The 22437-nt window shown below is 39.5% G+C and overlaps 1 protein-coding gene across 1 annotated transcript in view; it reads right to left on the minus strand.

Annotated features, from left to right (window-relative positions):
• The window catches only part of DOCK8 (dedicator of cytokinesis 8), a 218685-nt gene extending 203359 nt beyond the window's left edge, over positions 1-15326 (minus strand). Inside the window, exon 1 of the mRNA XM_045839979.1 lies at positions 15046-15326. Within this exon, the coding sequence (XP_045695935.1) occupies positions 15046-15098 (53 nt within the window). The 5' untranslated portion in view covers positions 15099-15326. The remainder of the gene's footprint in view (positions 1-15045) is intronic.
• Between the last annotated feature and the right edge of the window lie 7111 nt (positions 15327-22437).

Below are 22437 nucleotides of genomic sequence, written 5' to 3' on the forward strand. Positions count from 1 at the left end.
GCAATCCTAACAGATACTAAGGTGATCCTTCTAAAACAACCCATAGCATGAATCTTCCTGATGCGTTGGTCTCTCTGCCTCTATCTATGCTCCTTTCTCTTCTTCTACTCACTCTAATTCTTCCCAGCCTAGAACTTCCACAGTGCTCACTGACTTTCTAAGCCCATTTGGTAACTCTCAAGGATAAAGAGCTCACTGACCCTTTTCCTAGTCATTGAATTTAGACCCAAACCAGCTCCTTTGAGTGACACATAGCAATTTTCATGCATAGTCTCTCCCTGATAGTCCCAAACTTCTGCTTCATCTCTGAACCAGACAGCTCTGCAATCTGGGCTCCATCAATGTAATTATGAGATTTAAAAGAAATGCAAGAAGTTATTAAGTTCACTTACCTGCCTCTAGGCAGAATTGTGATTAGCTCTTCTAGATATATAGCTGTCTTCCTTGGGCCAAAAAAGTCTCTCACAAAGCATGACTCACTGGTAACTTTGAAGGAGTCCATTTAATGTGTTTTTAGTTTCTCTGCCAGTAAAATGGGTATTATAATCTTTGCTAGGAATGACAAGGCCTTCTGCTTAAATATGTGAAGTTTGAAATGGGATATGAGTACTTTCTTCGTTGTGTGCTGCAACAGATTAAAATGGGAAAACATTTTGTAGCTCCTTCCATCAAAACACTGAGTCTATCTCCCTACCCCTTGAAGTGCGGTTGCCTTGTGACTTGCTTTGACCAATGAATGCGGCGGCAGTTATGTTGTATGAATTCTAGACTAAGCCTCAAGCAGCCTAGCAGCTTCCACCTTCATCCAGTACCACGTAAGGAATACCAAGCTACATTACTGAAGGATAAGAGACCATGTAAACAGGGACAGTCAGCAGCAAAGCTGGGACATGTGAGTGAGGCCATCTTACTTGACCCAGCTTCAGCAGAGCCACCAGATAACTGCAGCTAAGTGAATGACTACAGCAAGACCAGCAGAACTGCTTCACTGAGCCCAACCCAAATTGTCCACCCACAGAATCATGCGAGATAATAAATTACTGTTGTTTTAAATCACTAACCTTTGGGGTAGTGTATTATTTCCTAGGGCTGATGTAACACATCACCACAAACCTGGTGGCCTAAAACAACAGAAATGTATTCTCTCTGCTCTGGAAGTCAGAAGTCCAACTGCAAGGTGTCAGTAGGGCCATGAGCCCTCTGAAGTCACCAGGGAAGAAGAATCTTTCCTTGCCTCTACCTTCTGATGGACATCAGTGATTGGATTTAAGACACAGCCTAATCCAGTGTGATCTCATTTTAATTTGATTACATCTGTAAAAACCATATTTCCAAAATAAGAGGAGATTAAGAGGTATCAGGGCACAGGAATCTTTTGGAGGAACACAAATCAACCCACAATAGGTGGTTTGTTAAACAGGAAAATACAACTGATATGGGTACTCTTTCCCATACTTTTTTGTACTTCAAATTTAAGAAGATAAATGTGCAGATAATAACATAGGAAGAATTATCACATTCTTAAAAATAATGCAAGAGAGAGTCCAAATGTCCTAGGAAGAAAATATCTAAACAGAGTATTTTACTTATTGTTAGGAGTCTTAATGCTAGTACGGAGCAAAATTTGTTATACATTAAAGTATACTGGCTATTCAGACTATCTTTATCCCCATGTAAGACATATTTCATAGGAATAATAAACATGCTTTCTCCCTTCTACCCTGTTCAGCATTGCATGTTATATCTGTGTAAAAGCCAAAGACTGTCAGAACCCTCTGGTTACCATTGTCCCATTTCTCTTCTGCCTCATCCAAACTTTTTAAAGGAGTGGTCTCTACCAGCTTCCTCCATTTCCTCTGCATTGCCTCCCTCTGTAACCCTACGAGATCTGACTTCCTTCCCCACAACTCCACAAAAACTGCTGTTTCAGAGGTTCACACTGACCACTGTCAAGGCAAAGCCAATGGCTCTTTCTTTGTCCTCATAATTTGGCATCTGACCCTTTAAACTGCCTTGTCAACTCCCTCTTCTAAATTACCTCAGTCAGTCATATCTTGGCCAAATTCTCCTTCCTTTTTTTGTCACTCTTCCTTCTTATACCAGTTGGCAGTGACTCTTCACCTACGCCCATTCCTTTTCTCTTCCACTATACTTTCCCACCTAGGAAATGTGTCCACTCTTCATTCCCACCCCCAACTCACTAATGACTCACTAATTAATATTTCCCATCCTGACTTATCATTCAAGCCCCAAGCCTATATCTCAAGTTGCCCAATGAAAGAAAATGTTGCATATTTTATATTCATCTGTATTAGTTAGGACAGGCTCAGTAATACTGTGTTAACAAAAAATGCAAAAATCTTGGTGGCTTATAAAAGCAAGGACTTCCAGAGAGCAACAATGGCTCTGCTCTAACTATCTTTACTCCAGGATGCAGGCCAACAGATCAGCCTCTGTCTGGGACATTGCTAGTTGCATAGAATAAAGAAAAAAATGATGTGACAAAAATATTGAGAGGAGGGAGCCAAGATGCAGACATAGGCAGAAATGCTTCACTTCCTCGCACAACCAAAAGAAGGAAAACAATTTAAAAACAAAGAAAAACCAGAACTGCCAGAAAAACATTTGCATAGAAGTCCAACAACCAAGGAGTTGAAGAAACATTCAACCAGACAATGCACCAAGACAAAGAATGTAGCCCAAATGAAAGAACAGATCAAAACTCCAGAAAAAGAACTAAAAGACAAGAAGATAGGCAACCTATCTGATGCAGAGTTCAAAACACTGGTAATTAGGATACTCACAGAACTGGTTGAGCTCGGTCGCAAAATGAAGGAAGAAATGAAGGCTACACAAAATATACAGGGAACCAAAAGCAAAGGGAACAAAGCTGGGACTCAGATCAATGATTTGGCAGAAAAGGAAAAAATAAGCATCCAACTGGAACAGAATGAAGAAACAAGAATTCAAAAAAATGAGGAGAGGCTTAGGAACCTCTGGGACAACTTGAAACGTTCCAGCATCTGAATCATAGGTGTGCCAGAAAAAGAAAAGGAAGAGCAAGAAATCGAAAAATTATTTGAACAATTTATGAAGGAAAACTTCCCCAATGTGGCAAAGGAAATAGACTTCCAGGAAGTCTAGGAAGCCCAGAGAGTCTCAAAGAAACTGGACCCTAGGAGGACCACACCAAGGCACATCATAATTAAGTTACCCAAGATTAAAGATAAGGAGAGAATCTTAAAAGCAACAAGAGAAAAGGAGATAGTTACCCATAAGGGGATTTCCATTAGGCCACCAGCTAATTTCTCAAAAGAAATCTTACAGGCAAGAAGGGGCTGGAAAGAAGTATGCAAAGTCATGAAAGGCAAGGACCTGCATCCAAGATGACTCTATCCAGCAAAGCTGTCATTTAGAATGGAAGGGCAGATAAGGAAGTGCTTCCCAGATAAGGTCAAGTTAAAGGAGTTCACCACCACTAAACCCTTATTATATGAAATGTTAAAAGGACTTATCTAAGAAATAGAAAATCAAAAACTATGAACAGTAAAACTATGACAACAAAACCCAACTATGAACAACTGAACCTGAAAAACAAAAACAAAAACTAAGCAAACTAGCACAGGAACAGAATCACAGAAATGGAGATCACATGGAGGGTTATCAGTGGGGAGGGAGAGGGGGACAATGGGGGAAAAAGATACAGGGAATAAGAAGCAGAATAGGTAGGTACAAAGTAGTCAAGCGGAGGTTAAGAATAGTGTAGGAAATGGAGAAGCCAGAGAACATGTATGTACAACCCTTGGACATGAACTTTGGGGGTGGGGGAGTGCTGGAGGGTGAGGGGTGTGGTTCAGGGAGGAGGGAGATAAAGGGGAGAAAAAAAATTGGGACAATTATAATATCATAATAAAATATACTTTTAAAAACATGATGAGACAAAGGCCATGACAGTTCTTAATGTTTCATCTGGAGCCCTGGCCGGGTGACTAAGTCGGTTGGAGTGTCATCCCATACACCGAAAGGTTACAGGTTCAATTTCTGGTCAGGGCACATACCTAGATTACAGGTTCGATCCCTGGTTGGGTACGTATGGGAAGCAGCCAATCAATGTTTCTCTCTTACATTGATGTTTCTCTCTCTCTGCCTCTTTCTCTGTCTGTCTCTCTCTCTCCCTCCCCTTTCCTCTTGCTCTAAAATCAATAAACATATTTTTTTAAACCTTCACCTCAAAATGGCCACATTAACGTCAACTTCAACAAAGTAAAAGTAAATCCATTCACAGGAAGGGAGAGCAAATACATGTAAGTGGTCAGTCTACTATATTCTCTTAAACAAAAACTCTACAAGAGAAATACAAAATCATCCTCCCAAAACTAATCTAATTCCTAATTTTCATTAATTTCTCATAGGCATCATCTTGGTATTATCTGTTTTACAAATATTAGTTTATTTCAAAAGCAGTCTTCGAAGAAAATTTGGAAAATCTACATGCATTTGTATACTTCACAAACAAGTAAACAGAAAATCATCAATGCGCTAACCCAGGTGTAACACTTACAACATGTTGGCATATGTCCTTCTGGTTCCCTTGCTGTTTTATTGTATTATTTCTATAGGGAGATACACATATTTATTTTCCAATTAAAATACAATACCATATAAATAGCTTGTGGCTGTTAAAATTTATCAAGATAATTTAAATATTTTCTCTGCCTCCCTTATTTAAAAATATCTATATGGTAATAACTTGCAAATTTAAATATCCAGCTCTGGCCTCTCCCCTGTGTCTCAAATGCCTAAACAAAGCCACTTAATAGGTAATGTCATTTGACTTTCTAACATGCATCTTAGACTTAATTAAACTCTTGATTTACCCCAAAAGCCTGCTCCTCCTTCAGTCTTTTCAATCTCTGTTAGAAACATCAGTATCCTCACATCACCCCATCTTTGGAAACATCTTGATTTCTTTTTTACTCTCATTGTCCCTCACTGCACAACAAATCTGTCAGCCTAACCTCCAAACTACCTCCCAGAGCTGACTGCTTCACTCTCTCTCTATTCTCAGTTCCTGTCCTGCCACCATCATCCAGGATCCTGCACTACCTCCCAGCTGCTCTCCTTGCTTCTACTTTTTGCTTCTCTGTATGGTAACCAGGGTGATCTTTTAAACACAAAAGTCAGTTACATCATGCCTTTGCTCCAGAACCTTCTCACTGCACTTAGAATAACATTTAAACTTTCCCCATGGCAGATAAGGCCTTTCTGTGATTTGGTTTCTGCCTACTTTTCTCATCATCTCTACCACTCTCTCCCTCTTTCACTCTACCTCAGACACCACTCACTGACTCTTTGTTTCCTTCCAACACAGCAAACTTTCTCTTGCATCAGGCCCAGCATTCGCTAATTCCATGGTCTTGGCCCAGAGTTACCTCTTCAGGAATGCCTTCCTTGATCATTCTCTCTAAACTATCTACACCCTCCTCATGGCCATTTTGCATTCTCTGCATAGCATTTACTGTATCTGATGTTTCCTTGTTTATTTCTTTCTTGTCTTTCCATTGGAAAATTACTGCTTTTAGAACAATGACCTTGTCCGTCTTATGCCTCTATCCTCTGCACTTAGAACACTGCCAGGCACATAGTAGGCTACAATCAATATTCACAGAATGAGCAAATGAATAAATATTTAGTTGCTTTTCAAGTCCAGCTGATTCCCTTTGAAGTACCTGTAGACACAATCCCCTTTCATTCCTTTCTCCCTGCACCAGCCTAAGCCCAGACCTCATCACCTCACATCAGAATGACCGAAGCTCCTTCCTTATCCTTATCCCTCTTATGCAACTTCCTCCAACCATTCTGCATTCTGCTAGTTAATCTTCTCATTATATCAGTTTCTGTTGCAATCTTGTCCTTCAGGACCTGGCTGAAGTCTCAACTCTTCACCCTCCAGGGCTGCTGCAACTCTTTCCCCCTGGGTTCTGTCAACATTCCTGTCCTTAACCCTTACCCAGATGCAGAAACACCACCTCCGTGTTCTCTATCTTTTGCATTTAAGTTAACCTGCTCACTCCAGCTGAATTCTGAGGGCATATACTGGTTTGGTTTTGGTTTTGGTTGGTTTTGGTTGTTTTTTTGCCTCTCATGATGCCTATAGAAAGTTACAGGTAATCAAAAAAAATATTGTTGAGTTGAATGAAATTATTGGATGGGGAACAAAATACTGTAGGTGAGTTGGCTACCCCATCTAAAGGGATACTATGAGAACAAGCAGTGATTTGGAATGAAGAGTAAAATACTCGGGGGTGAAGCAAACCAGTCAGACTGTCAACAGGGAGCTGCCAATCTTGTCCCCACAGAGAACAGATGGTCACTGTTGTCTTGAAACAACATTTATGTTAAGTAGTAGGATAAAGTACATGTTTAGTGGACTCTGAACCCGAGATTTTACTAGCAGAAGGAAAAGGGGACTGTCATTCTACTGTAAATTACTGTGTGATGACTAGCAGCCCATAGGCAACTCTTGTTTTCTTCCCTAATGAGCCCTGTACCCCAGGTAGGTATCCTTGATGGGAGCCCAACTTCTCAGTGCTCTCAGCCCACAGCAGGGAGCTGAGTACTGAAAACTTTAATAGTTCCACCAGTGAACATGTTTGCTGTGTGCTGAGCAGGGTCCTGTGCAATGGCAAAGGGAAGTGGAAATTGGGGAGAAGCATTTCTCACCACAGCCCCTCTTCCCTGTTTGTCTAAATTTGAAGTATGGTGCAACAGAAAGACTATGTATCCCTGAACACAGGAAAATCAACCCTGCCCATTCAGGCATACCAAGGCCACAATAACAACATAAAGACTTTTGAGCAAATACCACACCCTCTTTTGCTAATCCACATACTTTCCCTAATCAAATGTCCAGGCAATAAGACAAAAGCTTTACTATTTTATTTATTTTAAATAAAATTAAAACCATATTGTTTAAAAATAAACATGTTATCAACTCAGACACTTAGCTCAAATGAAAATCATGGCTACATTCATCTGAGGGAGAAAAGAATGTTCTTAAAAAATTTGCTGACCATTCTAAGGAATGAGTAATGTGAATACAATGTAAATAATTGTTGAAAAGCATTATCAGAATGTACATATCTAAGTAACTGTTCTTTTTAATAATTCCACACAAGAAGGGTCCTACAACTTACTCTGATAGAGCTGCCTTCCTAAAGTCACCCTTGGAACTCCTCTTTGCAATTGCTTTCAGAGCTACATAAAGAGGCATCTAAAACATAGCTCCACTTATTTTATAGATAGTCCCATCTTTTCTTTACCTCAAATCGATACTACCTAATTTAACTGGCTTCCTTGAATACTAATGCCTATGGATCATTCCAGAAACCATTCAATATGTTGTTTATAGATAGGTGCACACACACACAATAAAAGTGCAACTTGGAGATAGCACTGGCCTCTGAAGTTGAGGAGAATAGGAGTGGTGAGCAGAGCAAAGGATGTCTTCAAATTTATCGTGTTAAAAAATCAAAACAAAACAGCCAAAATAGAGTCACTTTTGCTAAGCCACATCACCAAACAAAAGTTAACCTAACTTATGCCTAACCTAATTGCAGTTTCAACGTCTTCCAGAAGTGGAATTTCAAACTGATCAGTTGACATCTCATGAACAATACTAGTGAGGTATTCCTCCTGATAAGACTCCTTGCCTTCCCCTAAGGAAAGGTGTCCTTGCCTAAAATAACACTCTCCTTTAAAGTCTCAGTCCCACCCTCTTTTTGCCTATAAAAACCTTCCATTTTGTACAACCTCTCAGGGTGCCCTTCTGTTCATAGACATCATGCCCCCAGACTCATGAATCGCTTAATAAAGCCAATTAGATCTCTAAATTAACTTGGATGAATTTTATTTTTTAACACCTGTAATGTTCTCTTTTTTGATTTAAATGTTTCTAAAGCAAAAGTGACCACATGTTAACATTTGCTAATTCTGATCAGTGGGCCCTCCACTATTTGCCACATCATTAAATTTGCCATATTTTTTATACTTTCTGAGAAAAAAAAGGAAATTCTCCATCAAAGGAAAAAGATTTCATACCATTGAACTTATTTTTTAAAATAATTGTACTCTAAATTTGAGAGCAATTCTAAAAGGGTTTCCAAAAATGTTTTTTGGATAATGCTATTATCCTTGGAATAAGTGACAGAACCACCCTTCGCTGCTGTCGCTGCCGCTGCTGAGATGACTGCTTTGAAGGCACAGTACCCAGCATGGAGGGGTAGGAAGTAAGGGAATTCTACCTCCTTCTTCAGTCCATGATTTTGCATTAACCTCTTATTCCTTGCAGGTAAAGCCATGACTTACTTGTCTTTGTATTTCTATGGCCAACCACAGTACTTAGAACATAATAACCTCAATAGCTGGAATAAATGAGTGAACAAATAAATGAACAATCAAACTAAACAGTCTAGGATTGATAAGCCTGTTAATTCATCCATGAGCCAGAAAGTCAAGAGAAGGGAGAAAGTAGAAGAGTCGATTACTTTACAGTTCTGCCTTTCTTTTTTTTTAAGATTTTATCATTTTGTTATCTTTTTTAAAAATATTTTATTTATTTATTTTTAGAAAGGAAAGGGAAGGAGAAAGAGAGAGAGAGAAACATCAATGTGCGGTTGCTGGGGGCCATGGCCTGCAACCCAGGCATGTGCCCTGACTGGGAATTGAACCTGCGATGCTTTGGTTCGCAGCCTGCGCTCAATCCACTGAGCTATGCCAGCCAGGGCCAGTTCTGCATTTCTTAACTTATTCCAGTTTAGCTTGAATATCACGGGATAACTTGTTTGTTGTTTTTATGTTTGGCCTCTCAAAGGGAAGAAAAATGAATTTTATCTTTTGTATGATGGGAGTAATAGAACTTCATGAAGTTTTTTGAGGTCTCTGGGCAGAGTGATATTAACATATTGTCTTAACACCAAAGCCATTCCCAGAGGAAGAGGAGCACCCAAAAAGTGTGAAATAAGCTCATTTCTCTATACTCTGATTCAAGGGAAAACACAGTGAGTTATGTTATCTGGAATCTTATTTTGTACTAGACAAGCATTCTGATTTTCTATTTGCCATTTCATTTAAAATGGCTAGAGCTTATGCAAGGAAGGGTAGACTGGATTATATTGTTAAAGTAAAAAGCAAGTGGAAGAGTGACAACTAGAGTCTAAAACAGAATCAAGAAAGAACTAAGTTGCTAGAACAATCTATCGTTACCATTTACTCATCTATTCAATGAACAGAGGCATAAAGTGAGGCAGAGGTCACCACAATCTTTAGTTGTACATAAAGCAAAGAAAATAGGATAAATTCATGACTATTTTAATCCCCAAAGAATGACAGGAAGAGGCCAGACACATTTAAGAGAAGGGATCAAAACTTCAAATAAAGATTTAAAAGAATGATAAAACTCAGCAGGGTGTGAATGTAAGGAAATTATCACACTTATGGCTACTGGTAAAAGTGTAAATAGGCATAATCTCTGGGAGACAAGTTTGCCATATGTCAAAAGCATGAAAAATGTTTCTCTCCTTTGATCAAGCAATTCTACTCCTTTAAATATTCAAGGAAATATTTGCACTAGCACATAAAAATGTATGTATAAGACTGTTCCATCAGGCACTGTACATTATTATAAAAAATTGGAAACCATCTTTAGGCCCAATAATAGAGAATTCAATGAATCATTGTATATCCAATCAAGGCAATTTTACACAGCCCATGTGTAGATGTACACTGACTGACATGGAAAGTTGTTCATATTTTAAATTAAAAAAAACAAATCCTAGGGCAGTATATGCAATATAATCACGTTTTTGTAAAAATGGAAGGATACACATACAAATGTTAGCAGCTGTAATTCATGGATAGTAGAAATGTTTGCTGACTGTACTTTTCTACTTCTAATGATGAACATCAATGAAAAGACTAAAGGGCAGGAGAAGCTCTGGTTCTCCCACTACCATTTCTGCTTTCTGATTGGGCATTTGATCAGAATGCAGTGGGACACAATGTCTTATTCCCTATGCTAACCACCAAGTTGTCTGATTTCCTCAAACCCCTGCATGCAGATGCCTTCATATATACTTTCAGAGATTTCAACCTGCTTTTATTCTCTGTGCCCCTAAATTGTCAATACAGAAAACTGTACCACTAATGTTGCAAACTCCAGAAGCACAGGTACCACACTTAACCACACTGTACATGCTCTGCTGTGTTTTCCTACAGCCGAGAGAAACTCAACGGCTGTTAATTGGCAATAAATAGACTGATCATTCGTGGGACTAGAAATAGCATGTTTCTGTTGTTTTAACCCTTATTATTGACTAAGACGTGCATAAGCGCCTGGTTGTTCAATGCTGCAAAGAAGTGCTCTTGTTTCTTAACTTTCTCCAGCAAAAGAACTAAGTGCTCCTATTTCTTAACTTTCTCCAGCAACAAGTCTTGCGTGTTGCCAAATGCCTGCCTTCTCAAGGTGCCTGTCAGAGAGGATGGAAAGGGCAGTTGTTTTAAATATCATCCCATTGCACCACTAGTTCTGTGCGGGGAGTTGAGATGGAGACCTAGTCCCCTGAGCAGTACCTCTCTCCCATGATATAATTACATCATGTATCTCTCACATGATGTAATTATATTTTCTTTTTCGTGTAGAAATAAACATTAGGTCACACATACGTGTGAATTGTCAGAGCTCAAAGTTTCACCCTAGCAGGTTTTTTCAATCACACAAGATGCTAGAAGTTCAAGAGACTTTCCCAAAAATCTGAAAGAAAATGATTTTGAATGTGAAAGATCAAAACTCTTGAGTCTGAAGCCTCTACTATCGGTCCTTGGTCTAGAACATATCAGGCAAATGAAACAATTCCTGAAAAAACCAATACCCCACTTTGTCATCACTACTGAAGAATAGCACTGTTACACTGCAGACATATGTGTATACTTGTGAGTACATATACAATACTAAGCTTGCATCATCTCTGCACACAAAATTAGCAAATACTTCTCAGGAAGATCTCTATACTTTCAACTTGTCTGATCCTTATGCCTAAAATTATTAGGGCTTTTTTAATTCAATCTGTCTTCTTAGCTCCTTGTTTTTATCTTCCATAAATCACTTGTTAATGGTGATTATTATACTTAATATTTTGTTCCTTTTATATAATAATGAAATGAGAATATATAAAGTTCTTGGAACCTAGTAAATAGTTAATAAATATCAATTATTTTATTATTGTTTTAAAATAAAACTGACATGGCAGCATCTTATAGTGGTAAGGGAGAGGGTTCTGGAGCCAGGCTTCTGGTACTTGAATCAGCTCTCCCTCTAATTGGCTATTTGTGATTTTGAACAATTTTTATAACTTCTCTGTGCTCAGTTTCTCCACCTGTAAAATGGAGATAATATTGTACCTATTTCATAAGGGACAAATGAGTTATAATATGTTAAGACTTAGACCAGTACTTCTCATACAGTAACCATTATATAAGCATAAGCCACTATTATTTATTTATTTCTATCCTGAATGTCCAGAGAATCATTAATATTTTTTCTACATTTTGCACTTTTGTTCTCCTTGCCCAAATTCCTTATTTTTTAATATCTGATCAAGTTCTACATCCATTCTGTTTGAAAAAAAGATTTTTAATGAATTTTCAGAATATTAGTAATATTTTTTATAGTCTATGAAAGCACTAAACCCCAGTAAGAAAAAAAGGTAGTTAATAAGGTTTGGTGCTCGTACAAAAACTGCATTATGACAGTTAATGCAGCAGTGCCTGAAATCCCAAATGCAAACATTATTATGAATAGCCTAATTCAGATCTAGTCTTTCTCTGGGCACAGGAAGTCAGTGACAATTAAACTGAAATAAAGACAAGTATATAACACTTATAAGAAACTGTTTTGTTCTTCCAGCTCAGAAAAAGTCAGTGGTGGATCTTTCTCTTACAACTCCCTGAGCTGTGGGTTCTAGAGAAATGGTTAACTGTAACAAGTCCCACAATTACACTTGGTGCTCAAAACAAGACAAAAAAAAAGGCTTATATGATGATTTTCAACACATGGAAGTGGAGTCTTCATAAAAGCATGAGAGAGCTAGGAGGGTCGTGGGGGAATGGGCACTGGTGGACACTCCCAGTTTCCTCCTTCGCTTTGCCCTGCCCCTATACCAGGTGATGCAGCTTGCAAGAAGCCACAGAATCTGAAAAACGCAGGGACATTCTTTTCCCACTTGGAGGTAGTCTGCTTACTATTTCTTGAGGTTGGAGTGAGGAGAACTAGCCTCTTGAAAAATAAAATTTTTAATACATCAGATTTCAACGTTTTCTTAATAGGAAGCACATTAATTTTAACCCATGAGCAATTCTAGGGGATAGTTTGTATTATTCTGAGTAGAAAGGTAAAGAACATGAACCCATATGGAATATACTGGTGGCCTTATTTCAACAGTTTTACTTTTGTAAGTTGATCTATTTTAAAAAATAGTTAGGCATCCAAGAGAAAATATTTTCTTTTCAGCTTCCAAATTGCAAAATATCACATTGTTAGTTTGTTTAGATATTAAACACTGAACAGAATATAGAACAATTAGTCAATTCTGCTACTGAAATAATTTTTTTAAAAACTAATTCCCTCTTGTTTTTAAAGGAAATTCTTAAGATACATTGATCAAAATAGCTCATGACCAATTAAAAGCAAAGTTTTTGGAGCAGTTTGTAATCCCAGCTCTGCCCCTTCGGTTTGTATGGTCTTAAACAAATGGCGCAGCCTCATGCAACCACATCTCCAAGCTTCATTTTCTTGTTCTATGTGAGGCTTCATGTGAGTCTCAGGAGTTTTGTAAGGACTTAATGATACAATCCATTAAGAATATAATAGTCTCTGAGACATAGTTAAGTCATCAGTAAACAGTGAATTTGAAAATTATATTAATACTAGTTATGTCCTTATTAATTGACTCCTTTAAACTATACTTTATGCCAACTTCCTTAGTATAGCTCTTCCACCCCATACACAAAATGAACGTTCAAAATAGGAATATCCAATCTTTATTCTTGCTCAAGGATTAGGGAAACTTTCCTATGTTTTTAACTAGAATAGGACTCTTCTTAGTCAGATTGCTTCACACATTCTGTTCCATTGGGTGTGTTCGATATTCTCTGCACAAGGAGAGGAGGTGTATGAGGAAGAACATCTACCCCAAGGCAGTTCCAATCAGCCACTGGCATAACCATGTAAAGCCCAAACCAGCTTCTGCATGGGAAGTCCTCCAACTTCAACTTTTCTTCCTACCTTTCTTTCTTAGGATCTCAAAGAGGTGATAATAGATAGGATGATGACAATGGCTAATTTGATAGTAATGCTGATGAGGATAGCTACATTTGTTCTGAGCCAGGCTCTACAAGCACTATGTAAGTATTACTTCACTTAATCTTGCCAGCAGTAAGAAACCAATGTGTAAAGAGGTTAAATAACATGCTCACAGTCACGTAGTTTGTGACAGAGAGCCCACTGACAAGCAGATCTGATGCCACTCAGGCTACACCAATCTCATTGCTGCTTTCAAGACTGAGTATAGGAGTAGTTGCTCTACTCCAATTAACTCCATCCAACCCACAGTCTCTTTTTGTCTGAGTCACACTTTCTGACCTCAACTTTTACAAGGATGGAGGAGTAGCAGCCATGGAAAGTGGTACATCCATCAGTAACTTCAGTTTGACTTCCAAATGAATTGCCCCTCCTGGTTTGCAACAGCCATGAAACCTAATGGAGGGGGAAAAATTCCCCACAGGGAAATCCTGAAGTACCTTATGCCTTTTGACTAGATCTCTGGTCTCCAATAAATATACAGTACACATTAATAATTAAACTCACTTTAAAGACAAAGAAATAGGTAAGGGAAATGGTTTGCTCACATGTAGAAATAAAATCACCTATGAAGTTCAATATGCCCTCTGGAAGTCCTTACCACCCCCTTATTCTGGGCTTCTAATTCCTCTCCTTTCAGACTTCTTCACACACTAGCGGCACAGAAATAAACTTCCTGTGAAGCCAGCTTTTCAAAGGCTCAGCTAAAACAAGTCCTAAAGCAGTGAGGGCAGTAGAATAATAAGTTAGTTGACCCTTCAGGACAAGTTTCACATTATCTTTTAAGCAGAGTCTAGATTTCTCAGGGCAAGACAAAAATGTCTCTAAACACTTGTCAGCAGTTTTCAGTGGTGGAAAAACTGCAGTTAAAGCACCTCTGGTGAGAACTTACACAAGGAGTACTCAATGTGCTCACATTTCATTGGTACAATTTTGATTATGAATTGGATGATGAGTTGGACCCATGTCCTCAGTTCTTCGCTGGAGCGCTATAAATGTAAAAATGTCAGCCCCAGGCCATTCCTTTTGTTTATTTAAATGGAGAATTTTTTTAAAATCACTTTTTCCACTTCATGGCTCCTTTGGACCAGGGAATAAAAATAGCCATGTTAGCAGGAGCCAAACTTTTTCTGAAAAAAATAAAACAAGAGGGGAAAGAGCCCTACTGGGGGGACAACTTAAGTCTTGAAAACAGCTGCTTCAGGGCAAAATCTCATTTCAACCACCTCTTTACTTGCCCCTTTTCAGCGGAGCCTCCATTGGGAGCTTAGCACAGCCAACCCCAGGCCCTTCACGTTCCCCTGCGGGCCACCTGTCAGAAGCCCAAGGGCATTGCAGGTGAGGTGGGGTGTGGGAGGCGGCCCTACAAGTCGCTCTCAGAACAGTGGTAGCCGGGGACGAGCGGGAGTGCTGGGGTTCTCGGAGAGGAGCTGGCCGAGCCCCACACACGGACCCTTGTGCGCTCAGGCGCCCCACTGCAGCGGCCAAAGGGACCCACGCTCCCGGGTCTCGAAGTGACCCTCGGAGGACTCCAGGGACTCCGCTGGCGCTGGCGGTGCCCCGCCCGGGCTGCCCTGCGCTGCGCTCAGCCGCCTAGGACCTGGCGGACCTCGCTGTAGGGCGTGTCTTACCTGTTGATCTTGAGCACGAACGCTCGGCGTTCAGAGCTGGGCAGCGTGGCCATGGTGGGCGTGCGGGTGGTGGGCCTCTAGGGTTGGGGCTGGCGGATGGTGGGGACCCAGGGCGCCCAGAGCCGCGGCAGCGCGCGCCGAGCGAGCTGCAGCCTCATCTGTCAGCGCTGGCTGCAAACTTCCGCGTTTCCACCTTCTGAGCCGAGTTGACCCCGGGGGAGGGCCCAGTCTTGGAGCTGCAGCAACGGCCAGCCCTGCCACCCGCGCCGGCCTCGCTTGCCGCGGGCGAGGAGGGTGTGGACTCACCGCGGGACTGCCCTCCGGATGCTGGGACCTTCAGCATGCTGGGACCGTCAGCGCTCTTCCCTCCCCAACCTCAGGACCTCAGGCAGAAAGGAGCGCGGGTGGGTGACCTGGCGACCACTGAGCAAGCCGGAAACTCCGACTGCCCGAGCTGCAGAGCGGCCAGGGCGTGGGCAAGGGGGGTCCCCGCGCCTCCCGCCGAATCACGGAGTTGGCAAGTTAGAAAACCAACCCAGGAACTTTCTACCCGAGGCCTTATTATTAATATTTATTATTATTACTAATATTATTATTATTTCTATTACTTTTTTTATTTTTAAATCTTCACTCTTACTTTGAGAGAAAGAAAGAGAAAGCGAGACATGTGAGAAAGAAACATTGATAGGTTGCTTCCCGTAGCTCCCCACCTGGCAATCCAACAGCAACTTCTGTCCTGACCAGGGATCAAACTGAAATCCTTACTCACAACCCTTTGGTGTTAGCAGCCCAGGCTCCAACCAAGTCACCTGGCCAGGGCAACGCTAGGCCTCATTAAGGGGTCACCCCCTGCCTGGGAAAAGGCAGATTAAAAACAAATAAACAAACAAAAGACAACAACAAAAATGAACCAGTGGACACTTCAGAATACAAATAAACTTTTGCAAACAATATGTCCATCATGCTTCCTGGGGCACCTTAAATAAATAATAATGATCTATCCAAGGAATAAGCACACAGCCTGGGGTTAAATGCTTTTCTCCTGCGAAACACTGCACACAGCTTTCCTGTAATTCAAGAACATGCTGCAGTTCTGTTTATTTCAGTTTCAGACTGAGAATTCTACTAAGAAGCCCACCCCAAACTCAAGAGAAATCAGCAAGTCCCATTGCTTACTGGAGTGGAAAAGTCCATGTTTCTTTCAACTTACTGGTTTGCACTAAGGTTTCCTTTACTAGAGCACTCGCTAAATAATGCCTCTGTAAACATGCCCTTAAATAAAACACTAAAGCAAGATATTTTTGGTTCAAAGCTGCACTACTGTTCCATGTGTTAGCCACTAACCACATGGGGCTATTGACTATGCAAAGTCATGGTTAGTCTGAATTGAGATATGTTGAATGTATAAAATATACACCGAATTTTGAAGATAGTACTAGAAATTAATGCAAAATACCTTGTTAATGATTTTATGTCAGTTACATGTTAATACTTTTCACATACTAAATAAATAAAACCTATTACAATTAATTTCACCTGTTTATTTTTCCCTCTTTAAAATGTGAGTTGCATTAAAAATTTTTTTAATTACATATATAGCTCACATGTGAGGGTCACATTATATTCCTATTGGACAGTGCTTGTTTGCAATTTACAACCTAATACTGAAATGCCTGAGCACTGAATTTGGTCCGTTCCCATCACCTTCTTTTCTTTGGTTTTGGATGCCTCCGGGTAGTTTATCAACACTGCAAAGCTGGTTAGGTAACCTTTGTTCCCAAATACCAATGCCTTTAAGCATTTAAGACAAAGTTTAGTCTAACATTACATGGACATGAAAAAGAGATCCGAAGATAAGAAAGCTTTTTGAGAAGTGGAGTTTCTGACTTTCCAAAATCTCTTAAGTATTCTTACTGCACTGAGATTTATAAGTGTAGGGAAGGAAAAGCAATTGTCCTTCTCCCCTTTAAGTTCTTCTGGCTGGACTGAGGATCAAATTAATGTGAGACAGATTAACAGGAGAAAAATAACCAAATTCATTACATATGTGCATATGGGGTTTCCACAGGAATATGGGGCTGGAGGACAGATTGGGCAGTTGAGGCTTATACTCCATATTCCACCTTGAGCTAAGGAGAAAGGGGCTGTGGTTTGGACCTTTAAAGGGCAGAAAAGTAACATACATGGAGCTGGAAAAGCAAGTGTTTGGTAAATAAATGCTTGCTGGGCCATCTTTAAAAATGGGACACAGAGAGGACTTTGGTCAAGGACTTGTTATGTTCCTCCGTGTCTGTCACACTACTTTATATTAAACTGTAGTTATCTATGATGGTATCTCCTTTTTGGGAACAGGTTCTTCATCTAAATTCTTTTAAGCAGTTGAGGGAAGGCCAAAGATTTTTCCTCAGTATTTTCTTTCTTAAAAAATAATCAGCTTAAAATAATCAATATCCCAAAAGGCATATTTTGGGTGGCAAAGTCAGCTCCCTCTCATAAATAAACATTAGATAGAAAAACAATTCTAATTCAGTTGTTCTTAAAACAATTAAGAGAACAATTCTACAAGTACTTCTTCAAACTGAGAACAAATACAAGATTCACTGTGAAAATTTTAAACCACAGTCTTTATTTGACTATATAGTAAGTTGGCCATTTAGATGGGCTTCTCTAAATTTCTGAATGTTTGTGATACATACTTTTTTATACACTCTATCAAAAAATAGAATAAGAGCATCTCAAATTTTGAGAATTTTCACTAAAGGAAATATATATATTTATTGAATTGTAAATTTTAAATTATAAATACTTTATAATTATAAATAGAAATTATATACCTTTATAAATTATAAATACATTATAATAAATATATTAATAAATAATATATGAATAAATGTGTATTATACATAATATATATATATGAGGAGGAGGGTGGAAATCACAAAATAACTCATCTTGATATCAGTTCATGCTGCATTCTACTCAGTATTTGGTACCTAACTATGAAGTTTAGGCCGGGATTAATATCCTCCATGCCATCTACTCTCTGATGGTTAGAAATGATTCCAGATTTTCTAAATAGCCTTTGACAATCCGCCATGAATGTGTTTCCACTAATTTAGTCACATGCCTATTTTAAAACTTTATCTGCTCTTGAATACATTCAGAGATCATTGGCAACTTTCAACAATAACTAAGTGCCTTGCTTTTGAGTCCTCATGACCTCTCAGGTCCCTTTGGTTTGGCTTGTCTCCTCATTGCCCCTCTGTCCAAAGCATATTTTGAAGGCCTCCTTCTTTCCACATCTTATGACCGCTCTTGGCCTCTTTCTCTGCATCTTTGTGTCATTTGATTTTGTTTTTCACCTTCATAAAACTCCACCCTTGACTTCTATGACAGATATCATTTCAACCATCCCAAATTCTCCTATAGTTTTCTCCACATCTTTTTTTTACCTCCCAGGAAAGACCACCTCTTTCCTTCCATTGCACCTTACCTATTTTATTTAGCACACAATTAAATAACACTCACCTTGTACCAAGGCCCATTCCTAGCTCTTTACAATAATTAATTAATTAATTAGTAACAGCCCTTGCATAATTAACATTATCCCTACTTTGTAACTGGGAAAACTGAGGCTCAGGGAAATTAAGTGACTTGCCCAAGATCACAAACTGGTAAGGGACAGAGTGGTTTCCAATTCTGAAATTTGCCTATCTCCCAGACATTTCCAGTTAATATATTTAAATTTCACAAATATAAAATTGAAACTTTCTATCTCCTCTACCCAATTGCAAGCTTGAGCTCCCTTCATACTCATCCATCTCTGTTGGTGGGACTATTTCTCTATTTGCCAGGTTTAAAACTTTGGAGTCATCTGGGGCGGAGAGCAGGAAATCTGCATTCTGGCTTCAGGCTTTTAACTACTGTGTGATCCTGAATGAGTCAGACTCTGTTTGGGTCACAGAATACTTGGTCTTAGAATAACACAATTCATTCATCTCTCTGAACTTTATGAGTGTGTCAGCTCTAACTTCTTCTTCTCCTTTACCCTTCAGATCTAATCATTTACCAAGGCCTGTCATTTATTTTTATATCATTCCTTTAAAAATATCACTGTTCTCACTGCTTTTATTCCAGCCAGCCCCTTATAAATTAGTACATGGTTAACAGTATTAATTTTATTAAAATACTTGTTCTACCATGTTTCTTCCCTGCTCATTTAACTTTGGTGGCTTCCTGTAGTCTCTATGACCAAGTGTGACCTTCTCCAACTGGCTTATAGTGGCTTCCCCACTTCATATAACTGACACTATCCTGTTCCTCCCTGATGAAGTAGGGGATATGTCCCACTTGCCCCTAGAGAAGGCAGTATTTTTCTTTACCTGGGGCTCCTCTTATGTCACTCCTCTTGCCAGCCTCACCTGACATCCTTCAGGGCATATCACTCTCCATCCTTCAAAGTTTGAGTCAAGTTTGTTCAATTCTACCTCTATTGGAAAGGGTATCTCTTTTGGTCTGACAGCATCCTTTAATTAGTTAAAAAGTGTGGGTGGTCACCAATAAAAGTAGCCTAATGGAATGCAAGGTCCATAGGACTCTAGAGAAAAGCATAACCATTTGCACATCTTCCATACTCCCCAAACCATTCAAGATCTGCATCAGATATTGTTCTTCAGGGACAGCAGAAACAGATGTCACCTTCCTTGACAATCAACTTAATATTACCATGCCTCCTTCCCTAGTCCAGACACTTCTAACTCCTTTTTCAAATTTGTTTTTTTCCAAAGCAGTTATCACTATCTGATACATTATATGTTGTATTTATTTGTGTATTTGTTACCACTCATGCTTCTAGAATGTAAATTCCATAGTGCAGAGATTTTTTGTTATATTTACTCATTACTCTATCTCTATTGCCTTGAAAAATACCCATCATAGAGTAAGTGTTTAATAAATGAATGAGTAACTAACTGATCCAGTATTGAACATACCAGGCACTCAATAAATTACTATTAAAGTGAACTTAAATGAGTAGCCAAGTTTCATGTGTCTTTCAGAAGGATGTAAGGATCTATTTTTATCCTCTTGAGTATTTCAGTTGTGCTGTTCTATGAATATTTCCAGCTTTCTGTTGTATTTATCTCTTGGATTGAGACATGAAACCAGTACTAGCAAACAGATATCTTTACTGTTGCCTTATAACTTGAGAACAGATACAAAAAGTTTTATGTGCTGGTATTTAAAACCACCTGTCTGAGCAGACATTAAAATTTAGAGTTCCTATTTTCTCCACTTCATTTTTTATATTATCATAAGAAATCTATGAAAAGAATAAAGAATAAGAAACTTTCCCTTAAAATTTCATGGCAATATATACATATATACACACGTACATATATATATGCACATATTATGCATTTTACATGTATACTTTATGATATATATTAGTATTTTAAATTTAGGATTTAGATAATATTCTAGTATACAATGTTATTTCATATTTAATAGGAAAATTTATACCATAGAATTTTATAACTAAAAGGACCTTGAATAAAGTCACAAATGAATTAATTCTCCCATTATCATTCATGTGCCTTCTATTTATTCTCCAAACATTTACTAAGTGGTTTCCATATGTAAAGCCTCTGTACTAAATGATACTAGTGGCAAACAATTAACAATACTTTTTCCCTGACTTCCGAGAGAATTCATGCTTTAGGAATGAGAAACATGTTCTGAGGGATGGAGGAGGCTCAAGTTCCGGGTGGCCATGCAGGAGAGTTTTGCCACACAGGCTTGTGTTAGCGAGAGGAAGCACAAAGAGGAAATGATTTATTCTTGTGGAGAGGGTGTTGGCAGAAAGACTGACGCTGAGGAAGAATGACTTTGCCTACACAGACAAGGGAACTGTGTCTTCAACACGTAAGCATTGAGTGTGTTCAGGATGTTCCAGGCAGAAGGAGCACTATATGCAAAGACAGGGAGATGGGACACCACTGTCTATCTCAGGAATTAAAAGGGTGATGGGAGCTCAGGGGTGCAGTGAAATGGCAAGAAATGAAGATTTGACGGTGGGCAGGGCCTGAGTGTGAGGGTCCTATCAAAGAATTTGGACTTTGTCCCATAGGCTATAAAAACCACCAAACAGTGATAGCTGTTTCTGTAGCTAGGTCATTGTCACTAGCAGTCTACCTCTTGCCACCTGGCAGTCCATGATAAGGTCTAATAGAGTATAGACACAGGGTAGAAAGAACTGTACCTCCTAAATCTGGCACTGCCATTCTTATCTTCCTCAACCTGAGCACACATACTGGACACTAATGAAGAAATAAAAACTTCTTTACAGGAGGATTTAGGCAATTTTCCCAAAGTCATATCTCATAGAGAGAGGGAGGATTTATGGAGAAGAGAGTCAGGTACTGGTCCTCTGGCTTGGTTACCTCTGTCCCCACTGAAATGCCTTACGTGGATGTGGTCATTGCCTCATTCCTGACTCCCAGCTCTTTCCCTGACTTCCCTCGGGCCTCTCAATTTACCCACTTCCCGATCAGCCTACTTTCTTTTCCATAAAGAAAGAATCAGTTCCTCATGCCTAAATATAGGTTTGTTCCTATGTATAGGCAATTTCCCAGGCATCTGCTAAATGTTGTACTTTATTTCCCCCCCGCCCCAGTTTCTGCTGTCCCTGCAGAGGGAAAAAGTGGGCTCTGATCCTGCTTGGGAGGATTTCGTGGTGGGCTTCTGTTCCAGGCTGTAGTTGACAGTTGTCACATATAAAGTGTGACTAATAGTGACACCTCTTTCCAGGATTGTTATAAAGATTAAATAATATAAAACTTTTATAGTGACATATAATTATTCCTGTTATCATTATCTGAAATACCTGTTGTGGAAAGTTACCAAAAGTCCAAACAAAGTTGGCTAATCTCTTATTACCCAAGTAAACCCGAGGAAGGCAGTCCAGGACTAGGTCAGCAATTCCACAATGCCATCAGGCATCCTGGTTCATTCCCTCACTCCACTCTGTCATCCTTGGCACATAGGCCTCTGGTTGTCACTCTTATGACTTCAAAGTTACAAGATGGTCCCCAGGACCCCAAGCAGGCACAGCATACACCAACACCTTAAGAAGAAAGAAAGAAGTAGGCCAAGGCTTTCTCCATGTGAGACTCTACTTTTCCCAGCAGTCCTCCAGGAAACATGTCTTTAGAACTCACTGACCAGAAATGAGTCTGATGCTTCTCAGCTGCGAGGGAGGCTGAGAAAGAGTATCTGGAGACAGGAGTGGCAATCATGGTTGGTTTAGCACTACTGCTTCATTCTCTTGAGCTGCCAAAACAGAAGAGGGTCAAAGAGGAGAATTGTGAACAGAGGCTGCCACTTATATTGAGA

This window comes from Phyllostomus hastatus, unplaced genomic scaffold (assembly GCF_019186645.2).
Source record: "Phyllostomus hastatus isolate PE091 unplaced genomic scaffold, TTU_PhHast_1.1 phas_contig_34, whole genome shotgun sequence".
Classification (NCBI taxonomy): Eukaryota; Metazoa; Chordata; class Mammalia; order Chiroptera; family Phyllostomidae; genus Phyllostomus; species Phyllostomus hastatus.